Raw genomic sequence first — 22,170 nt, forward strand, 5'->3', positions numbered from 1 at the left:
TTTATAACATAGCAGCTCTGTTTGTAGGTCCTACATTAATATTTTCCATTAAATGTTCTATTGTTGGACATTGGTCAAATTGTTAAATAAACAAGCACTTCTTTAATCTCAGAGGTAATATTTCTATGAGGAGACGATGTGGGGCAGCCCAGGATTATGCTTTTTCCTTTTTTTAATGGTTTGTAATATTTCATGCTTATCACTCGTTTGGTTAAGCCATTATGTATGGTTTATATTTTGAAACACAGAGCAAAACCCCCAAACTGTGTTGATTTACATTTGATAAAATACTAGTGACAGTTGGGCATAGAGTTTAAGGTGAAGTGTGCTTTCCTTTTGAAATTCAGACCTCATAAACTTAAGCATATAGGCTTTTTGCAGGAGAAAAATGCAGAGATTGGGAGATGGAATAGTACTCCTTCGGTCTCTAGGGAGAGCAGAAGGTAATAACGCGGCTCCTTCAAGTCTGGTGCTCTCTTGGTTTTATAGAGGTGGCTGCTTGCTCTTACAGGCCCCGCCAGTCCATCACTTATTTCAGTTTGCAGTGCCCACAGCCTCATAGTTTTTACATTATCCTGGTCGGGTTTGTCTAGCACACTTTCCCCAAGGCTTGTTTGAATGTAAAGATATATAATCACCTACACAATTATGCTACGTAAGTATCACTTGTCCCTGATTGTCTGGAGTAACTTGGGGTAGTTGTGGGGCAGAGGAAACTGTCATGCTTTGACCAAAAAGGTCCAAATTTTAACAATATCCATACTTGCAGATCTTGCACAGGTATTTCTTGTGGCAGACCCAGGGGAATTTGTGCTGAGACTCGGTCCTGGCCAGACAGCAGTGCAAGGGGACTGAATGAAATGGTGAACAAGGATGTTTGAGGTTTACTTTAGTGACTTATTTTTTAACTCTGCCTCATTGCAAAGTAAGCAAGTGCCAGCCTCAGTGAAGATGGAGCCTCTTCTGTGATCTGCCAGGAGAATTAGCCCATACGTAAAACACCTTTAAACACAAGCCAGATATTTTTTCTGTGCACACGGTAGAATTTCAGCTGGATAGGAGTCCAGTATGAGCATGAAACACATACATAACCCAGTGCACTTTTTCTTTACCACCACTAAGCATCAGGGATCACAGAAGCCTTGGGGGTCTCCTCACATGCTTAATTTTCCGAAGCAGTATACTGTTGCTATTAGCTTGATTAATATGCTGAATTAAATACGGCAGGTCCCTGCCCATCCTCCCCCAAATACAGTTCTCATTGCTGATGGTTCTATGAAGTTAATGCACAGTCCTAAAGTTCGTAATTACAAGTAACTTTGTTAATATAAAAGTTGTATTCGAGCAGTGCAGGGTTTTGTTTACAGAATAATTTGTAGTAGTTCAGATGATGAAGCCACCATATGTTTGAGGTGCTGATGTTTCTGACATGCTGCTACATCTGATATGAATTGATAGATAATTCTGATAATATTTTTTTACTTACAGGAGCTAAATAAGGCAAAAACTAGGAAGTTCTGTTCAATTTTGTTTGGCAATACAATGACTTTCAAAAGTTCATCTTTTAGGAGTGCTCTGTGCAGTAACTTAGGTAGAGTTACTGATTCAGATGGATTAAACAAATCACAAGGTTAAAGTGAAAGTAGTTATTTAGGATTGTGGTTGCCAGAATATTATTTTTATGAGCTGAAGTGGTTTTGTTGAAGCATCACTATGGCATTAGTGAATTAGTGGTGTACATTTGGGCCCTTCATACCCATGTGTAAATTGTCTATAAAGAATAGTTATTTATATAAAAGGATTATCCGAAATATTCCTCAGTATACTTTTATCTTAAGCTGAAATGATGGTACCTTCAGAGGAGTGCAAACAGTTGGTGGTACATGATAAAAATACTGTGCTGTAGGCAAAGATCTCCTCGTTCATTGCACAGAATGTGGCCAGTCCCCACTGACATTTCTTCTTATTTTTCAGTACTGTTGTTTTAAGCGTAGAAACAAGATGTAATATTAATGGGATTCATTCAGGACTGTTTATTTGTGTTTTATCTTAGCATGAGTATTCAGCAAGTTTGTATTTGGTCATAACATGCCCGAAAATGCTTTGGTAATTACTTAAAAAAAAAAAAAAAAAAGGAAATTGAATGTGCAAATAAGCAAGACTTACTTGAAAATTTCGGAGGAGTTGCTTTAGAACTGCCTTTTATACGAGCACAGCTTTTAGTCCCTTTCATTTTTTAATCTGCTACAATATTTCAGGTTGTAAGAACTTTGATGGAAAACTTTAAAAAGGCGACCACAATTGTACCAGTGCTGCAACCCCATTAATCATACATTCATTCTTCAGAACCAGCGTCTCTGGTTTGAGAAATTCAACCAGCTTTCCCTACGGGCCGTTCGCCGATGAGCTCTGGTGAAACTTGCTGCGGTAGCTGGATGCTGCGCGGCCCCGGCGGGACGACGCAGGCTCCCTTCTGGTGAGGGACGCGCGCGTCTGCGCTCTCGCAGCTTGATTTCCAAAACGGACCGCGAAGGTGTGCGCGCTTTTAAGGGGCATTGCAGTGAACTCGAGCTGCTGAGACGGGTGCACGACTCTGATTTTCCTTGTGCCAGCTCCATCGTTACAGGAGTGGGAACCTCCAACAGAGGGTCGGTGGCAAACAGGCTGGGAGAGGAGCGATACCATCTGGATCCATTGCAGCTCCTTCCTCTGCTGACATGACTCAGGATCCTCATGTGGTTTTAGCAAAAATCCCTCAGACCTGCTAACCCAGCTAATTCGGAGAAGCTTTCCAAAAGTATTCAGAGCTTGTGATTCACTTCAGTAGCATGCCTTTTATTTACTTGTTTTGAAAAGACCATGATTCTGTTTCAAAAACGTGGTTCTATGCTAAAAATGTAAGATGAAAACTGATAGTTGCATACAAATGGGAGTAATAATAATGGCAAGGCACGAGTATTTGAGTCTTTTCTAGTCAGTAGGCTTTTTAACTTGGGCTTCTTTGTATTTGACCTCTAATTTGAATGGCCAAACTGCTGAAATTCACTGTTAGATCGTTGCTTGTGTGGATGTATTAGAGACGTATTCTGGTGCATCTGTGTGCATCTTGTGTCTCTGCATACTTTGGATAATTTTATTAGCTATTGTTTGAAAATGTCGTTAGACATTAAATCAGTTTGTTTAGCTACTGTGGGGTAATCCAAACATACAGAATATAATACACTGCTCCTGACCTTTTCCTGTTACCAGGCTTTCAGCAGCTCTTCCCTTTGCAGACCTCAGGTGGTGGGGATGGAGGAAGGGCCTTAACCCTCTGGGTGTATTTGGTGAAGACTACAGGACAGGCTGAAGGCACTGCAGCTCACTTTGCAGCACAGGAGAAACAGGAGAGGAGATGTATAAGAAGGGAAAAAGTCCAGGGCCTTACTGTCTTCCTTACTAAATGCTTGGGTGCAGCCTCCCCACCCCTCAACCCTTTTAAAAAGATGTAAAGCAGCAAGATTGCATGCTCAAGACAGTGGCTAGCTAGCAGGATTTCATAGCCAGCTGACCACGAAGCACTCCTATCTTCTGAAGTCTGCTTGACTGAACATTGCTTCTTGAAGCCTTCCAGATTTTGGTGAAAATTCTTGCACAAATATCTTTTAAGATGAGGTTGCATGGTTGAAGAACTATTTCTTTTACAGGATGTGGAGAATGGAAATGGACTTAAAACATCATTTCCTCAAGCTGTCCATTTTAATATTGCTACTTTTGATCCATGTTCATTTGAAAATACGATTTATTAATAAATCTCTACCCCAACAGGTATTTTGATAGCATAAATCTATTGTGTTTGTTGTTAATAGCAAATTTTAAAGGGAAGAAAAAAAAACAGAGGAAGAATGCAACAAAAATGTTGACCTCAATGAATAAAAATTGGACTGTTTGTACTATGAGAAAATGAGGTAATTATGGCTATAAAATCCTGTGCTCAGAGAATGAAAATAAACAACATACACGCTATGTGGAAATGGGAGAGCGCCTTTCTATTAGGACAGATTCACTGAAATCTTTTCTCCATAATAATTCTTAATAATGTGGGGATATTTTTTTAGTTACGGACTAAAACTGTCCTGGAGAGTGTTCCTGGAGTTTGGCAGCAGCGCAAGAGGATGGTTTACAAACATTCCACACCAGGAAAATATTTGGAAACCAGTAATGTGGTGTTTGGCCACTACTATTGTAAGCAGCATTAGATGCATTTTTTGTTGCATTAAAGCCATCTGGCAGGTAAGTGGTCCGTTTGTCTGTTAACATACGAAGATTTCCTAATCAGTCTACTTTGCAATCATTCCGTATAAAATTTAATTTTAGGCTTACTCTTCTTTTTTGGGGGAAAAAAAGTGATTTAAAAAAAAGGCATGTCAGAACGAAGGGTTAAACCATCAGTTAAATACAGCACAGTAACACTGCAAAGTAGTTAGAGCCATTGTGGAGTTTGACTCTTTGTTTCTAGATTTTTAGAATGAATTCTTCCTTTAAGCGATAGCTAAGTGCTTTTCTTAGATTGTGTGTTACACAAACCATATCAGATCAGTCTGTAAAGTTCAGCATTTTCTCCAGAGTGTCTGAAATCCTACTACAAAGAGGACTTGAGTCTTAGAGTCTGACACCAAGTAGAAATAAAAGGCTGAAATAATAACACCACTAACTTGCTTTAATTAATTGTATGTTTCTGTACTTAAGCTTGAAGGGTGGAAAGTATTGCTTTAAAGACTACCTACAAAACTGGTGAATGAGCAGCCACTTAGGGTGCCACTTCAAAGAGAAACACCCAAAAGAGCAACAGAAGGGAAGCTGCTTTTGAATTCTCTGTTCCTCCTGGCAGCCCAGAGCTTGCAAAGGAAAACAACCTCGAAATGGTTATTTTCTCTTGTGTTAGTTACATAACCAGCTCCCAGCAAATAAAGCTGGAGGTGGAGCAGCCGTACAAAGATCCACTTAACAACCTGTGCCTACTGTAGCTGCTAAAAGAGTCTTACCTGACTTGAATAATTTTTCCTTCCTGGCTAAGGGAGATTCTTCACACTGTCTCCAGACAAAAATCTGGTAAAATTCAGGAGCCAGTTGTAGCTCTCAGTTGCCCTGGTGCATATTGTGAGATTCAAGCCTTCGTGGTTATTCCAGATTTATACTTTATTGCTGAAGCAGTCAAACACGTCTTGGTTTCTACCATTTTTTATTTTTCAGATTTCTCTGTATGCAATATTGCTGTAGTTAATGCTAAAGAAGTAGAAAAAAGTATCTGAAAATGGAAACCTGATTATTATGAGAGTGCTTAGCCTTTTCTTTAGGGTCAGTTGAAGCTCCAGGAATTGTGCTTTCGTGCTAATCATGCTATGCTGTTTTTAAACTTTGCAGTCATGCTGTAGCTTCCATTAACCAGCATCCGAGATGCAGGCTGGTACTTTGTTCCTGTAGATGACAGCTCCAGCTGGTCAGCGTCCTTTGTTTTGGCAATTGTGCTGCCTCCCTGTTTGCATTAGCCATCCTCCCTGCTACCCGCTGCACGCCATGCGTTGACCTAGTCAGCTGGCAGATTGCTGTCTCTGCCTCCCTTGTTATTTTCTTCCCGCAGCTCTACTAGTGGCCTTGTCTTGGCTTTGGGACTTCAGTTTGTGATTTACTAGTTACGAAATTCTGGGATTACATGTGTGCTCTTACAGCTGACACCTGAAGACAATGAAACACCGCTGGAGAGATGTTAAAGTATAGTGCCATCATTTAAAGGATGATTAGGAGACCAGTTTGAGGGTAGCTGTTACTGATGATATGACAGGTAAAAAGGATTGAGAGAATTTATGCATTTGGCAGTTCTAACCATATTTTACACTTTATGTGAAATGAGACCTGGAAAGGAGGGACTTGTAATAAGTATGAAATTCTAAAATGTCACCTGTGCTCAACTTCTACAAACTTTATTATCGTTACCTCTATAAGAATTAAAAGTCAGTTCATAGACTCATAGAATGGTTTGGGTTGGAAGGGACCTTAAAGATCATCTTGTTCCAACCTCTCTGCCATGGGCAGGGACACCTTCCACTAGACCAGGTTGCTCAAAGCCCCATCCAACCTGGCCTTGAACACTTCCAGGGATGGAGCATCCACAACCTCTCTGGGAAACCTGTTCTAGTGCCTCACTACCCTGTTCATGTAGTCCAGAGCAGCAAATATTGTTGGACAATGTGTAATGGAAATTTGTAAGAGGCAATATTTAACATCTTGAAATGAGAAGCATCCAGGACAATTTTTGAAATCACTTGAATTCAGTATATATTACAACAAAATATGAAGGTCAATATTAAGGTATTTTCATCAGATGGCTTTAATTTAATCTTGGGAATTCCTTTAAAAAAAGCAAATAAAGAACCTTCGAGTAATGGAGAAACAGGGTACTCTTCACATGGCTATCACTCTGAAGTATGACAGTGAGAGAAAAATTACTTAGAAATAATTCCATTTCCGTGTTTATAGCTCTGGTTATTTGAGTCTAGAATGCTTTTAAATTATCTGTTTTAGGCCTTGATACTGCAAATTAACTTTGTATAGTTAGATGCATATATAGAGGCAGAACAAAACCCCACTGAAATTAATAGGTCTTGTGTGGCCTGGGGTTCTGTCTCATAGCTGTTTGCAGTGCTTTTGTTTATTTTTGAAGTGTTCTAGAATGCTTTTTCCAACTAAATATATGATGTTCCATATATGACAGATGACTAGTACCAAACTTCAAACCATCCAACAAAGCAGCTTTCCTTTGCTTTGTTTAGGAAGATCTCTTTGATTCTGCTTGTATTTAAAGTGTGCTGCTGGGTAATCATGGAACATGTATCTGTTTAAACCAAATTCAAAGAGTATCACGAACTGACACCTGCTTAAGTCTTTAATTAAAAAGTGGCTTAATCTCTAACAATCTCTACATACATAAGCAGAAAGTATCTGTGTTTAATGTGTACTTTGAACTGCCATTCATTTAGAAATCAAAGATTTGTAAATGAAATACAGTATGCTAGACATGATGATGTTTGACTGGAATCCCTTCTTGTTGGCATAGCCTAGTTTTCCTGATGCTGTCAGCCCCTGGGAATACATTCTTATTAAAAATTATGTATGGAGGGAAAATATAAAAGGCTATCTTAAAAAAAACTGTGCGTATCAACTATATATAAAACATATTTAAAATAGGCAAATCTCTTTCTCTCATGTAGTAGAGAATTGCTCTTCCTTGGAAGGATCAGCAGAGGCAATAATGTTTGTATTTCCAGATGTATATACCCTATAGAAAGATACGTATTTTCTGTATTTTTCCCCAACTGTGTGAATTTTGCTGGGATAATATGTCTTAAAGACTGATGTTAGTTTAGTTAACGTTCATTAATGTTAGTTCATATTCTCTTTCTCAAATCTCTCCGCTTTCCTTCTCCAAAAGACCTCCCCAATGTTCTTGAAACAAATGTATAGACAATCTTGTATTTTCTTTCTTTCTTTCTTTCTTTCTTTCTTTCTTTCTTTCTTTCTTTCTTTCTTTCTTTCTTTCTTTCTTTCGCTGGGTATGGTAAATGGCAGTAAGTGATAATAAGCATTGATTTTAACTATTGAAGAGTATTGGCTGTGGGTGGGAAGGTGGCACATGTACCAAGCCAACGGAGTGGAACAGGGGAATGCGAGGGAATCCCTAGTTTGGGTAGTGAGCTTGGCTTGCGTGAGCTTAGAAGCATTGTAACTCTTTTGACATGCTCATCTTGTCTATCTTGAATTATTGCAGTGTCTGTGTTATGTACGTGTTGAGTTAAATTACTAGCAAAGATGTGTGGAAATGCATCCGGAAAGGAGATGAACATTCCTTGAAAACATTTCAGAGCTGATGTTTGAGAGTACAATGTTAAAAGCATTTGCTTTTGATTTGCTTTTGACCTCCTGCAGAGCTCACCAAACTAGTTTTGGGTAAGACAAGACAGCACGAAGAACTGTGGCTTCATTTAAATGTGGGTGGTTGTGTTTTTAGGATGGAGACTTAAATTCTGAAATGTTAGGTGTTTGATTTTTTTTTTTTTTTTAAATTTTTATTTTTAAGAAACTTTCTTTTCCCCTTACGCTATGGTTTGTTTGTAGTGCTAGTTTTAAAATAGTTGGGATGTTGTTTGGGTCACTGTTACCTGCTGTTTATAAGTACGTTTGTATTTGCTGGGGCCAGTTTATACTGTGTTACAAAGAATCCAATGTGACAATCAAAGGATCATGGTACTTCACCCTAAGAAAGATTAGACCTAGCGTCTCTATGAGCTGCATTCAGGGAAAGACAGCTGAGGTAATTTAAAAAAAACACTTTTAACTGTGGCACTGGTATTTCACTATGAAGTTTATTGATGGCTGTTGTCATTATATGTCCAAAACTCATTAAGGTAAATCTTTGTTTGCCCTCTTTTCTCTTGTCTGAACTTTGCTTCAAAAAGCTATAGCCACCAGTGGAAGATTTCAATTAAGATTTCAGTTAAGAAATTGGGAGTCTGAGGTTAAATGCTATCCACAGCTGTTTTTCTATGATTATTTAAAAAAATTACTGCACCACAGTATTAGCAAACCAATATGCCTATGATTATAATAGATAGTAAGAAAAAAATAAAAAGACAGTTTGAATAAATTCCGGATGCATTCTGTTTCTGGTATTTAAAATCTTAACTATTTTTTACTGGACTGAATCAATCATAGAATAATTTGGGTTGGAAAGGACCTTAGGAGGTCATCTTTCCAAATTCCTGCCCAAAGCACCGTCAGCTATGAGATCAGACCAGATCCTGAAAATCTCTGAGGATGAAGACTGTGCAATCTCTGGACAACCTGTTCTAACACTTGGCTGTCCTAATGGTAAAAAAAATATAGATATTCCCTTATATGTTGGAATCCATTTGTTTTTCAACTTACGCCCATTGCCTTTTTTCATCCCACCATGCATCGTTGTAAAGAGCCTCAATCAGGCTTCTCAATAAGCCTCTTGTAGGTGCAACATGGTGGTTGTTAGGTCCACCCAACACCTTCTCTTCTCCAGCCTGAGCAAGCCCAGTTCCCTCAACCTCTCATCACAGGGCAAGTGTTCCTGCCCCCTGGCTATCTTGGTGTTCCTCCATTCAATTTGCTCTAGTTTATTGAAAGCTTTCTTGTACTGGGGAGACCAAAACTATACAGAGAAGTATCAGGTTGGTCTTTATGCAAAAAAAGACCTTTTTGTAATTCTGTTACCTGGAGGCTTAGGGACGTTTTTGTACGTTTTGTATCTGGCCAATGGGATCAAACTTTTTTTAGTTGAGTGTCTTGCAGGTGTATACCTTAGAGGAGTCTTTTCTAGGCCAACTCTAGGTTTTGGGATAACGGACTTTTTTTTTTTTTTTTTTTTTAAACAATGGCCCCTAAAAGGATGGCTGTCCGTGGAGCTGCATACATGTAATGGGTTTATGATCGGCCTTCAGTGAAGAATTTAAACTAGAAGCTTGTCTTGCTGTAGCTGATATCTTACTCAATATATCCTTTCTGTCTTTATACATAGACTCTAAGATTAGTGTGGTTGAGTATATTGAAAGTAATAAAAAACAGACACAGAAAAATTGTTGCATGTTTAAAAAAAATCATAAAATGAAAGAGGAAGTGCATCATTTATTATAACACCATGTAGACTAATGAAAAACATACTGCAGTCTGGAAATTTGTTAAGAGCTGAACTCAAAAAGTTTCCATTCCCAAAAATGCCCTGGGGCCTCTGGCTGTAAGCTTGTGGCTAAAGAGGCCCTGTGGTAAACTGGCATAAAAAATAACTACTCCATAAACATTCAGCTCCTGTTTCACAATAGTTGGAAATAAGTTTTTAAAAAGTGTTACCTATTGATACTGACTGTACATTATCAAAGGGAGGCAGTGCATTTATGACTAGAATATTAAATTGGGAATTAAACACTGGGGAGATGGGCACTGGGCACAAAAATGTTACGCTCATCGTACATAGGAGAACATGAAGAAGATGAAGCGACTTGCCGAGAGCAACAGAACAGCACTCGGTACTGGCAGAGTTGGTGTTAACCTTAAATAATTCCTGGCTTCTAGTCCTTTGCTCACTAACTAGACAGGGTTGAACAACTCACCTACTCCCCACCACTCTGAGCAGTTGCTAACTCTTGAACTTGAGCACATTCTTCAGGCTGCATGAAAATACACCCTCAGAGTATTGACGGTATTTGCATCATCAGTGCTCAGATGAATGGTATCGACCACGCAGAGAAGACCAGGTTTTGTGTGTGTCTCCTTTTAATCTGTTTGGCTTTGTTAAAGGTGTGTCTTTCCTGCAGGGTTAGCCCAAGCTGATTGACTAGGTGTTGGCTTTGCCTTTCGCCTCCTCCCTGATCGGCCCTTGTCAATCTGTGAAAATCTTTGATTCCTTCCTCACATGGATTGGCAAGCAGTTTCCAGAAATAATGCCAATTAAACCTTCTGAGTGCTGATGTTCCTCCAGTCTGTTTCTGTGGTTTTTCTGGATGACAGAGGTTTCCCTGCCTGGCAAGGAGCCCTGGAGCGCCTTAAAATCATGGGATTCTTCCATGAAGTCCAAATTTCACAAACCTGTAAAGGCGTAGTAAATTGGATGTATCTTTGTGTGAGACTACTTAGGTGGCCAGTTTGTGATCTTTGAGAAGAAGGACAATCTGGGGGTAGATACTGCTTGCTTTAGCTAACTTTTCAGTGAGGATTCAGTAATCCAGTACCTTTTCACAGAAGTAAATAGCAGGTCTAGAAGTCCCAATTTTGGTAAATATTTTCACTGTTGTGCATTGGTGAAATAAATGTATACAATACTAGTCACACTGTATTGCTATAGCTGTACTTACATGAGGTGCAGCCCAGGAGAATGTCAGTCTGAGATTGAGCCACTGGGAGGAAAACAGAAAAGAAAAGAAAGAAAAGGTGAAACAGTTGCTTGTAGGTGATTGAAAGAAATTAAAAGAAAATATAATCAATTCTGATAAATACAGATAACTTTCATTTTTTTGTCTTACATCTCACTGTATCATGCTCTGTGTAGCGTTTACAATACACAATGTTTTTGCTCAGTGATTAGAAAAATCTATAACAATTGTTCATGATGTTTGGTGTTGAATTGCTGCATGTACTGGCTTGACTGTAGCTGAAAAGTTGATAGAATTAATGTATCACAGTGGTGTTGATGGTTTTATTTACATTTGTGAAGGTGAATTGAGGATCTTGAATAAAAGCTGTAGATTGATCTAAAAACAGAAACATAACTTTCTTCTCATTGAAAATGTCATGCTTGGTGGGTTAAAACTGACACATAGCAGTCCTGATAGGAACTATTTGTCATGTAATATGATACTATGATAAATGCCAGTTTGGTTTGTTATTGTAAAAAGTAGTGGTTTTGGCATACTGTGTTATGCTAATTCACTTTGGTTACTGAGTATATATTTGCTCCTTTGCGCATTGTGGGGAAAAAAATGTGGGGAACAAGTATATTTTATTAAATTATAAAAACAAAAGTATAATACATCTGACCACTCAAAATTTGTAACTAGTATTTTAATATGCAGATGTAACTTATCTAAAGGAGAAGAAAAATGAAGTAAAGCACTAATTTCCCTATGTCTTAGAGTGAAAAAAAAATATATATACACACACATATATAGTCATTAAAGAGGTTTAAGTGTTTTAGCTTAGATAAATGATTGAACAGTAATATTTGGAGAGCAAGATAACTTTTAAGAATAGATGAGTTTTCCCCTAAAAAGCAAAATTAGCTAGTTCAAGGCTACTTAATTATGACTGAATTTTAAGGTAAGCAGAATACTTTATTTGGGAAAAAAATGGTTTAAGATAGCAGCCTGTGCCGCTTCATTCTTTTTATATTTAAGTTTTATTGAGAGGTGCAGTAACGGTCTGTAAAAGATCTGATGTCTTTCTGGTGCACATTTTTCCTTCCCCTTTTCTCTGCTATTGCCACAGGTTCTGGTCTTTACCACCACGTGTCACAGTCCGAGCCACCCAGCTCCCCCGCTCCGCTTGGCCTCTCTGTGCCCTCTGTTTCACATATTGTGGCTGGCGTTTAAGGGCCCAAGAAAAATAAACAGTGCAACCAGTATTTTGCTTGCAATTTTAGTTTCATAATTTGATGAAGAACAGTAAATAGAAGCACAAACTGTTACTATTATGTGGTCTTGATCTTAAGAGAAAGGGATTTTTATGGCCAATGTGTATTTGTGGTGTGTCACACAGGTGGAAATCACCTAACGCCGGCTCTACTGGTCTCAAAACTATGCTGCAGTGGCTGGCTGTTTGGTTGCAGTCTCTGGCTGGCCCCTCTTCTCAAGAACAGAAATGAATGTGCCACTAATTCATGCAAAGAAACAGCGGATCTTCTGTTTAGACTTTCATACAAATTTAAGTTGTGTTCAAGGACCTACTAAGACAGCTGCCCTGTGCATTAGAGCAGAGAATGGACGTGGATAGCTCTCGTCCTCTGTGTGTGTTAGGTGGGAAGGAGGATTTAAGTAGTTAAACTGGTGGATGTGAAGAGGGCTGGCTGATAGCTCTCACTGCTGAAGTCCCACCTGTGGAACAGCTGTAATACCTTCTGGAGCTTTGGGAGCTCCTGCCGTGTAGGGACAGGCCGCAGGAGATGGCTTCTCCTGACTAACGTGGTCCTTCGGTGCCTTGGTTGTGGTCTGTGGCGTCATATCCATGTAGGTATGGATATGACTAGAATTAGGCACGTGAATCGTCGTTGAATTCAGCTGGCGAAGTTGCACAAACTTATTTACACGCATGGCAAGGTGCAGTACTGAGGTCTGCATTCCGAGGACTGCTGTCGTGTGCTCGCGGAGCTCTTGGGTGTGGGTTGGGGAAAGGTTCTGTCCACAGTGGTCACCTAGCAGTCACCAAAGAGAAGCTTTGCTTCTACTGACCTACTCCAGATTCACAAGGATAACGTGTATCTCGTTGCCTTCCTCCTTAGTGATTCAGTACCTCTTCTGGATTGATCTGATTTTCTTGCTTTCCGATCCTTGTTGTTGGAGTACAATTTCTTTTATGTAGCAAACAATGTTTCAGGAATGATTAAATCACAACATGAATCATAACTGAAATGCTGAGCTATACACACTGCTCTTCACATCTATAAGCCTGTGGAGATGAATAACAAGTTTTGTAGTGACAGCCTTAAAGTGGGTTTGCAGTTTTGCTGGGAGCTGAACCTACTGGTTTTTGTCTTGTAATGTAAGCAACTTGAGGGGAATAAAAAGCTGGTTAATAAGTTTGAAATGAAGTTGTAGCATGGACAGAATGAGCATAGGTAGCTTAAAGAACGGAGTACGTTTTCAAGTGTCATATGTAATATATAATTTTATTCATGAGGCCTGTGTTCTATATTCTAGCAAATATAAATCACGTGTCGTATTAATCGTATATAATTCCGAATCACAACATAAAATTTTGCAGTGCTATAATTGAGAAAAATGAAAGAGATAAGGAGTGGCAGCTGTATAGCTAATGAAGGAGTTAATTTCAACATGTGTTTTAGACCATTAAGTACTATAAAGCAAAAAGCATTGCGCTGCCAGCACAAACCAAAGGAAGGCGGTTAACTACCACTCCCTTCCCCGGACCAGCATCGCTGGGGATACCGTAGAGCTCAGGCTTCACTAAAAGTGATTCATTAGTTCAGGCAGTAGTGTGCACTAGAAATGTGGAAGAAGATATAAATCATTGTTGCAGATTGTCTTTAGCATGGAAAAATCTTTTGTATTCTGCATGTGAATATAAATTTTTCTCTATGAAAATGTTTTTATCCTTTCAGGTTGGAATACATTTTATAAACTTATTTAACAGTTTGAGAGCCAAGAGTTCAGGTGGGTTTTTTTCTGCCTGGCAAGACTCTCCAGAGGCCGAGATCTGCAGGCCATCCAATACATCATTGTTCACATTGTACTTTTTTTTTTTTTAACAAGTCTGAAACGTTTTCCTTGTGTGGTTTCGCAACCCTGTATTTTTTTTTTCCCAAACAGCATGAGTCCTATCACTAGATCAAATTTAGAATTCACTGCTTCCAACAATTGTCTAAAGGATCCACATGTTTACACAGCATGACATTGGCATCCAGATAGTGTCCTGAAAGTCTCCAATCAGCACTACTGTTTCATGCTTCCTCCCTGCTTTAAAAAAAAAAAAAAAAAAAAAAAAAAAAAGGCTACAGGCACAGTTATTCTGGTATTCAAGGAAGCAGTGAATGGTCTCTCTACTTCAGCCACCAGTATTGTCTCACAAAGTTTAGAAATAGAACCTTTTTCATCTGCTGTAAATGAAAATGCCAACTCTTGGGTATGTTATCAATGCCCATTGTATCGATAAATAGATCTTAAAATGATACTGAATGGGAGACTGGACCCAATCCTTTTTTGTGTCCTGAGATTCCCAGACTGAATGAAAACTTTTATCTGAGTATGCCCCTACTACCAGCATGTGTACCACTGCCTTGATAAAGCTCCCAGCTACTTCTCCCTGCCACTGTATCTGTCTTTGTGTTGGTACTAGCGTTTGCGTAGCCTTGTGGTGAATCAAATCACCGAATTGATCTTTCTGAAAACTAACCTACCAAGCAGCAGGCTCAGTCACTTGGCATTTGCGTAGTATGGGAAGACCTTTTGTAATTAACTTGCCCGTGTATTTTGCAAAGTGTTTAATTCCTGTTCTCTGCGATTGGATGTAAATAAATCAGTAGCAATTACTTGGCAGCAACCTTCCATGGTCATTTTCTCTGAAGAAACTTAGTCCCTGGTAGCACTAAGTGAAGGAATGGGGTTTGGCTAGGACACCAAAACCTTTCTTTTTTTAATGCTCTCATGGGATCTTTCACTTCCACACAAGCAACTGCCTGAACTGGCCAAGTGGTCTTGATTTAATGTTGCTTTATGAACACTACTTGTCCCAGCTGCAGGATGTCATAACCTCTATTTCCTTAGCTTAGATTTGAAATCTGGAGCCATATGATTCAGACGAACCACAACTGCCCTAGCTTTAACTTGATGTATTTGTTTTGAAAATACTGTTGTTTGCTCCAAGTTTTAGCTGCTAAGCAAATTAAGCTGATCTGCGCTGGTAAATGAGGAATACTTATCAGCTTGATTAAAAAAAACCCTAAAACCTGCAAATGAAGCTGAAGTTGTTTTTAACTCATCAGTGCCAATGAAGATACTTCATTAGTGTAAACTTAAAAAATGCAAAACTTTTTAAAAATAAAAATACAGATTGTCCCTAAGATAAGCTATGATGCAAAAAAAAAAAAAAAAAAATCTTACAAATATAATTGCATGTTCTTCAGTATTTCAGTGAAGGATAGTGAGCTCACAAAAAACTGTTGCTGCACACAGGATTCAGAATAGAGGATGATGAGCAGAACTGGGTTGGCTTTGCATTCAAAATTTAATTTTACGTGGGCTCCTGTTCTTGTGCAGCTTAGAAACAAGCTTTTGGATTTGAAGTAAAGCCAACTGGATTTGTAAAGATGTTTATCTTATTCTCTGGCCCTGTTCAAATCACCAGAAAATATTAAGGCTGACAAGCCTAACTCGATATGCTTCTCAATTAATATTTTTTATTTTAGATTATAGTACACAGAGATCTGCACAAATGCTGGGTTTGTAGTCACTCAGCTGGTATTTCTAAGTGGCAGATGCTTGCTGCCTTTGCTACTGTGTTGTAGCCCTGTATGTCTACTCTCCACAAATAAAGTCACTGCAAATATTAGTGTCAGTTTAGTGCCTTTGCATGTAACTTGTTGCATTACAGAAATCTTAATTTCTCTGACAGACAAATTTAATATGGCACTAAACTTTTCAGTTCTAGGTTCATCTGTACAGTGTGTGTCAGCTCCTCTCAACTCCCTGTTCTTTTCGGCATTTTGTCTCCCATTGAAATGTATGTGCTTATTGAGCAGGGCATTATTTGTTGGTTGTTTTAATTATTTTTTTAAGAGTAACTTAATCCAGAGTAAGCAGGCAGAATAAATGCTGTACCACATCCTTTCTGAAGATACTTGATGGCATGCTTTAAAAATGTAAAATTTAAAAAAAACATGGAAAAACAGTCTTTGCCATGGCTGTAGCCTGTTTAAAAAACAACAACAAAAAAACCAACAACAAAAACCAAACACCCACAAATAAAAACCAAAAACTTGCAACCCCCCCCCCCCTTTTATTAAAAAAATTGAGGCATAGCAGAAAAAATGGAAAGTCATCCAAGAGGGTCTGCAGGTGTACCCCATTCCTGAAGATCAGTCTAAATTGCCATTATGTCCTATGAGGTTTTTGTCATTACTCATTATTTAAATGAAGATGTAGAAATCTTTTACAATTAAGCTTATAAACTTTATAATCTAATTACATTCTTTACTTTCACTTCTTATAATTGCCATTTTGTAGTGGTTATTTTGTGAATTTTCTTATTTATTTATTCATAAATGCTCAGAGAGACTGAACAGAAAATTTGAGAGCTGGGATGCTTTCCCAAATATAGTTTAGAGCTGTTGGTCAATCAGTGAACTGCTTCTGCAATCTGAAATAAAAGTAGCCCAAGCAGCACCTGCTAGTACAGCATGTAGAGGATGCTAAGTTTGGCAAATCAAGATTTTTGTTCAGGTAACATGCAGAGGTGGATCAGTCAGGCATCTGCAGAGTTGCTTCTGTTTGTCAGGCGTATCTTACGGATTGGAAAAGTATTGACGAAATTGCATTCAAATACTGAAAATGACCTTACGATTAAGATGCAGTTTTACTTGATGGATTTAGGCAGTTCTACTTGCTGCCAAACTGCATGGACTGAGTGAGGTTTTTCTTCCTCCTTTTATTTCCCCTCTCTCCCAGGGTAATGCAGTACACTGGTGTATTGGGTTTGTGTGGCAAGGTCAACCCACCACAACTGGTTCTGAGTTTGGTTTAAGACAGTGGAGCTATTCCGGATTTAAAAGCTGGTTTTGGTGTCTGAAGGCAATGCTATGACCCGGGGACATCAGCTGAATTCCTTAGCAGTGGCTACATGACCAGCTGGAGCGGTTTCTTGCGCTTCACTGTCTATTCTTTTTTGACAACGGGATTTTGCCCATCCCATTTTTATATTTGCGCAATGTCCCAACCTCGTAGGCTGATCTGACTTTATTTATATTCACACGCGTACACACACACAAAGCTTACGTTTCACATCTCTCTCTAAGTCAGACCTGCAGAGCTGACAGCTAGAGGAGTGCTTTCTCTAACCTCCCAGCAGCTGAGAGGCGGCGGGTGCTGTTGGGCTCAATGGCACCATTGCTGGCCAAGCGGCTCCCCAAAAGGGAACATTTGTGCCTCCTGGCTTGCGAGCTGATTTGAACATGGGCATTTTCCTGCCAAGCAGCTGGCCCATCTGAACTTGACCACCTCCTGACAAGCTGCAGCTGGGATGTCTGCATTGCCTGGCTTTCTGGTATGTGCCTGATGGCATGGGATTATTTCTCAGCTAACCTGCTACTAGGACACAGAGCAAGAGAAGAGAGCTGTCTTTATGTCTTTTATTAGTAATCAGCATTACTAGAGGTAAGGATTGTAGAAAGGAGGCAGAAGAAAGCACGCCGAGTGCTGTAGTGCTCATGAACGGAGAAGCTGGAGGTGGGCTGAAAGTGTTGTTATGGCAGAAAAGAATGGGATTTTGCAATGAGGAGGAAGTAGCGTGGTTGATATTGCTACATCACAGTTCTCAGTAGCCCACCCATTTGTTTTGACATAAATACCTACTATTGAGCTATGGGGAGGCATGAAGACTAGATGCATACATTCAGACTTGCGGTCTCCAGGGTTTGTTATTGCTCTTTGAAGCTTGAGCTTGACATTTTAATATTTTGTTTGGAGACTTAAGCGTTTAGATTTATAATTCTGCCCTTCTAGCCATCTCCCTGATTTACCTTGCAGAGTAAACACGCTTTCGTTCTGTTTTCCAGACTTCCTTTTCCTTTTCTTTGCTGTTGGCTTAATTTTAAGATACAATATTCAAGTCAGAGGTAAGTGTCTCTTTGGGAGCGAAAGAAAAAACCAGCTAAGGATTTGAATGAGCGAACTATTTTCTCTGTTGAGAAGCAACAGCTTATTTTTTGGTATTCTGCAAGTCCTCAAGCACAGGTCCTGCCAAAGGCACTGACTTTAACAGCAGCAGTGCTTAGGAGAATGTGCTCAGGTTTTCTGGCAGTGCTTACAAGCCACTTAGGAAAAACAGGCATATTGCTTGTAGCAAGTGCCCCACAGTTTGGAAAGCACTGCTTAAGACAAATTTGTAAAGAATTTCTTTTTGTCATTATAGTTCTCCATTTTTCATCTAGAGTGGGCCCAGTTTCCTCAGTGTTTGATATCTAGGATCTTAACATCAGATCTGTAATTAATACAGCTGCATTTAGAGACTAAGACATTTGCAGTGTTTATAGCAATAATTCACAATGTGGAACTCAGCATGTTTTAAACATTCTCCACTTGTGCATGTACAGATTTTTATAGTTGAATTAAGAATTTATAACATGCTGGGTCTCATATTCCAGGTCTGTTTGTTTCTAAAGCTATACACAGAACTTGGACGAGGTCATAAATTTCTGTAGATGAAATGAAGGCTGATTAGAATTTTAATATTAAGGAAGGAAATGGCCTTGGGTAGTGCACTATGGAGCAGAACAGGCCTTCTGTTAATACACAAGAGTATTACTGTTTTCTTGAACTTTGCCTTCCAATCCAATTACTACTTGTGCCTAGAAATCATAACTCTGATGCCTCCCATTTGATAATGTTGAATGTTATCCTTGTCCAAGTTTATATAATTTCCAGTAGTAAAAATGATCTTGATTATAAAACTGCTAGATAATACACTCCTAACATTGAATTATGAGCAGTAGTACGTGGTATTTGTTGATAAACAAAGCAGAGTCATGATGGTATATCAAATTGACCCAGTTCTGTCTCTTTTTAAATTAAATGAAATCAAGAGGTTTTTCTTGTGACATGTTTTTCTTGTGATAACATATTGTATATTGCACTCTTCGTGATATGAATGAAGACAAAGCTTTCAGTGTAAATGATTTTTTTTTTCCGGTCAAGCAAAATAACAGGAATCTGTGCTGTCGGCTTTCATTTTAAGCACTTCTGTGATAGCATCATGCTCACAGTATGTAATGAGCTCATACGAGGAGTAGTTCCAGCCAGCTCCTTTATCAGCATAAGCCATCATAGCTCAGTATGTGTCCTCCTGTGTCCTCCTCCCCTGCCCTCACTGGTAACTGCATTGGACTAGATGCTGCATAATTCTCCGGATCTGTATTACCGAGCCTTCGTTGCACACATCTTTGCTGCACATTTACAGCAGAATGTTATTACCGAAGTGTGGAATCACATTCTGGTATTATTACAGGAAAATTGATTCTGATTCCTCGGTATTTCAGAGTATATTATTAGCATAGTACAGCTAATCATTTTCTTACAAGGGGAACGACAATCGTAGCCTTGTTTAGATGCCGCATGTGTATTTATAGGATCGTGATGCCCAAATATGGTGGCTAAACTTGGCTGCTTCTCCTGCTGGTTTCTGTGGTTTCATTTCATTGTCCAGAAAAAGTGACAACATTCTCAACTCTCTAGCATCCATCACCAGGATTCCTGTGATGTCTACTTTTGGCAGGAAAGGTGTATATTTGTTTATTTGGTCCTTTAAATGGTACAGCAGACTTCATAGTTTATTATCTATCTTTAAGAAGTTTTGTTTATAGTTCTCACACCATTAAAACTTCACATTAGTGGTACAGTCTGAAACATATTTATCCCACTCAAAAGACTCAACCGTTTATGCACAGTCTGTTATGCAAGTAGCTTTACTTTAGATTTCTTCCCTTTTTTCTTTGATCACTGGTGTAATGTGTTTGAAATGTATGTCTGATGTTGATTCTTTTTTGTGTTCCGTTGGGTGCATTTGATTTTGCAGCTAAAAGGATTGAATACTAAATGTTCTTTTTGCGCGTGTATATAACAGCATTTTCGTTTTCTTCTTTCAGACAGAGCAAGGGCATTCCTAGGATTTAAGGCCTGATAAAGTAATTAAAAAATACAGCAAAACCAAAAAGACTGGAATAGAAATGTATTTTTATCATTTTGGGGATTTTATACTGTGAATCAGAGCAGAAGGAACAAACTGTATCAGAGATAATATTGAAAATGAAAAAATTCAAATCATTATATTATGTCATCCACATTGTAAAAACAGTATGGATAAACTCTGACTTCCTTAGTGCATTTTTTTTCCCCCTATATTAACCCACCAGTGTTTCAGTAACCAGCAATATACCGGTTTATGGTGACTTGGTATAATGAAACCAGTGCTGAGAAAGGGAGTTGTATTCAAAGATTTTTGTTTTGCCCTTCTTTCTTAAAGTAGAAAAATGCTAACGTTTCCTTTCCTTTCTGAACTTCCAGACTGGAACAGTATTTGATAAGCTGGCTCCCAGGGTAAAAGTGCCCTTCAGAGATTCTCTTTGTAAAGCATATGTATTCTTTTGTTTCATTTGTTGCAGTTTTTAGGCACAGCACAGCAAGTATAGTTTAGTTTTGGTATCTGCAAGACGTAGCATTTCAATAACGTTCCTGTTAAAGGGTTCTGTAGTGATTCAGTGCCGAACGTGCGATGATTCTACAGCTTGGGAGAGACTAATTTCTTTTTGGTCCCTGCTATCTTTAATCAGGAAACCATTTGAACTGTGATGCCTTCAGATATAATATGGGCAAATATAGAAGTTCAGACCTTACTAGACAGTTTTACAAACTGCAAGGGAAGATCCAATTGTGGTTTTGCCAACAAACGCTTTTTATTTGTTGAGTTACAGTTTTTAATTACTCACAACTGTGAGTGATTTTATGTCAGCCATGTGAGCTGTATGAGCATTCAAAACTGAATTATCATTACAAGTTTTCCATGTATTTTTACCTCTTCGCCCTCCTCAATTTACTTCACTGAAAAGCTGAGAAGAAGGGAGCACTGGCCTTGAGCGACTGGAGAGACACCTCTTCCTTCAGTAGACAAAAATGGAAAGCCTTAATGCAGTGATCCAGCTGACATCTCATACCAAAAGCTTCTCAAATGACCCAGGCATCATACAAAATGCTAGCATCAAACCAGCCAGTATAGCGATACTCAGCGCTACCAAAACTGAACAGTACTGCTCTTAGTGAAAGACACCGAGAAGCCCTGTGGTACCTCATGTGCCAGGAGCAGTGTTCCTAGCACTAACCCTGGAGATCTTCCCACCCTCGGTGGTACCTGCCCTGCTGGACATGGATATGAAACAACCAACCAACTGCAGAACCGACCAGCACGTCTGTGCAGACCGGAGTGCTCTCACGAGCATTGGAAGAATATTTGTAGCTTTGTCAAAGGTATCTCCATCTAAGAGTTTACAGAAGAACTGGTAGGAGTGCAGATTATACCTTCACCCATCATTTCTTCCTGAAGGACGATGCTATGTCCAACGCTTGTTCTGGCAAAGCCATTTTAGTCTTATTGTAATAGTTTCTAATTACTCATTTCTGCAAGATCACTGCCTGAGAGTCACCGCAAGCCAAATATTCTGTGAACAATTATCCCAAGAAGTTGTTAATTACTGTGGAGCCACTACAGCTCTTTAAAATGTATTGCCTGTACCAATACCATAAATCCACTTTCCTCTCCACTTTTTATGGAGCCCTTTGTATTCTGGATTCTGTGTTAATGAAGGTACTGAAGTGCTGCTGTGGCTTACTCCTCATGCTGCTGGCTGTCATGTACAGACGAGCATGTGAGATGGCGACCCAGCTACAAAAGACCCTGCTAACCAAGCAAGTTAGGTATTTCATGGTCTAGGTTTTTTAATTCTGATTATCGCTCAAGAGCCACAAAAATGCTACAAAATTTTCTATCTTTGTAGTGGATTTTGCAGCTTCCTATTTGCAACGTTTGTTGCATGTAAATTTTTGCACTTTGGCCAAAACAAGACTGTTTTTATGACTTTACTTGCAAATGTGTTGAAAGCATATGTTGCTGGATTATTTATTG

At 39.0% G+C, this 22,170-nt stretch overlaps 2 protein-coding genes across 8 annotated transcripts in view; one reads left to right on the top strand and one right to left on the bottom strand.

Moving 5' to 3' along the window:
* C25H7orf50 (chromosome 25 C7orf50 homolog) overlaps positions 1-22,170 on the top strand; it is a 135,315-nt gene that overhangs the window by 63,331 nt on the left and 49,814 nt on the right. The window contains exon 1 of one of the 5 annotated variants that reach the window (XM_030001682.2): positions 17,271-17,544. The exons of the other annotated variants lie outside the window; for them this stretch is intronic. Coding sequence (XP_029857542.1) covers positions 17,521-17,544 — 24 coding nt within the window. The 5' untranslated portion in view covers positions 17,271-17,520. Of the gene's footprint in view, positions 1-17,270; positions 17,545-22,170 lie in introns of those variants that run through there. 5 annotated transcript variants of the gene reach the window in all.
* The window catches only part of GPR146 (G protein-coupled receptor 146), a 75,995-nt gene that overhangs the window by 39,217 nt on the left and 14,608 nt on the right, over positions 1-22,170 (bottom strand). For all 3 annotated transcript variants that reach the window (XM_030001672.1, XM_030001675.2, XM_030001673.2), the window contains exon 2: positions 10,911-10,952. The gene's annotated coding sequence lies outside the window, so the exon portion shown is untranslated. The remainder of the gene's footprint in view (positions 1-10,910; positions 10,953-22,170) is intronic.

The sequence above is a fragment of the Aquila chrysaetos genome, chromosome 25, assembly GCF_900496995.4.
Source record: "Aquila chrysaetos chrysaetos chromosome 25, bAquChr1.4, whole genome shotgun sequence".
In the NCBI taxonomy this organism is placed as follows: Eukaryota; Metazoa; Chordata; class Aves; order Accipitriformes; family Accipitridae; genus Aquila; species Aquila chrysaetos.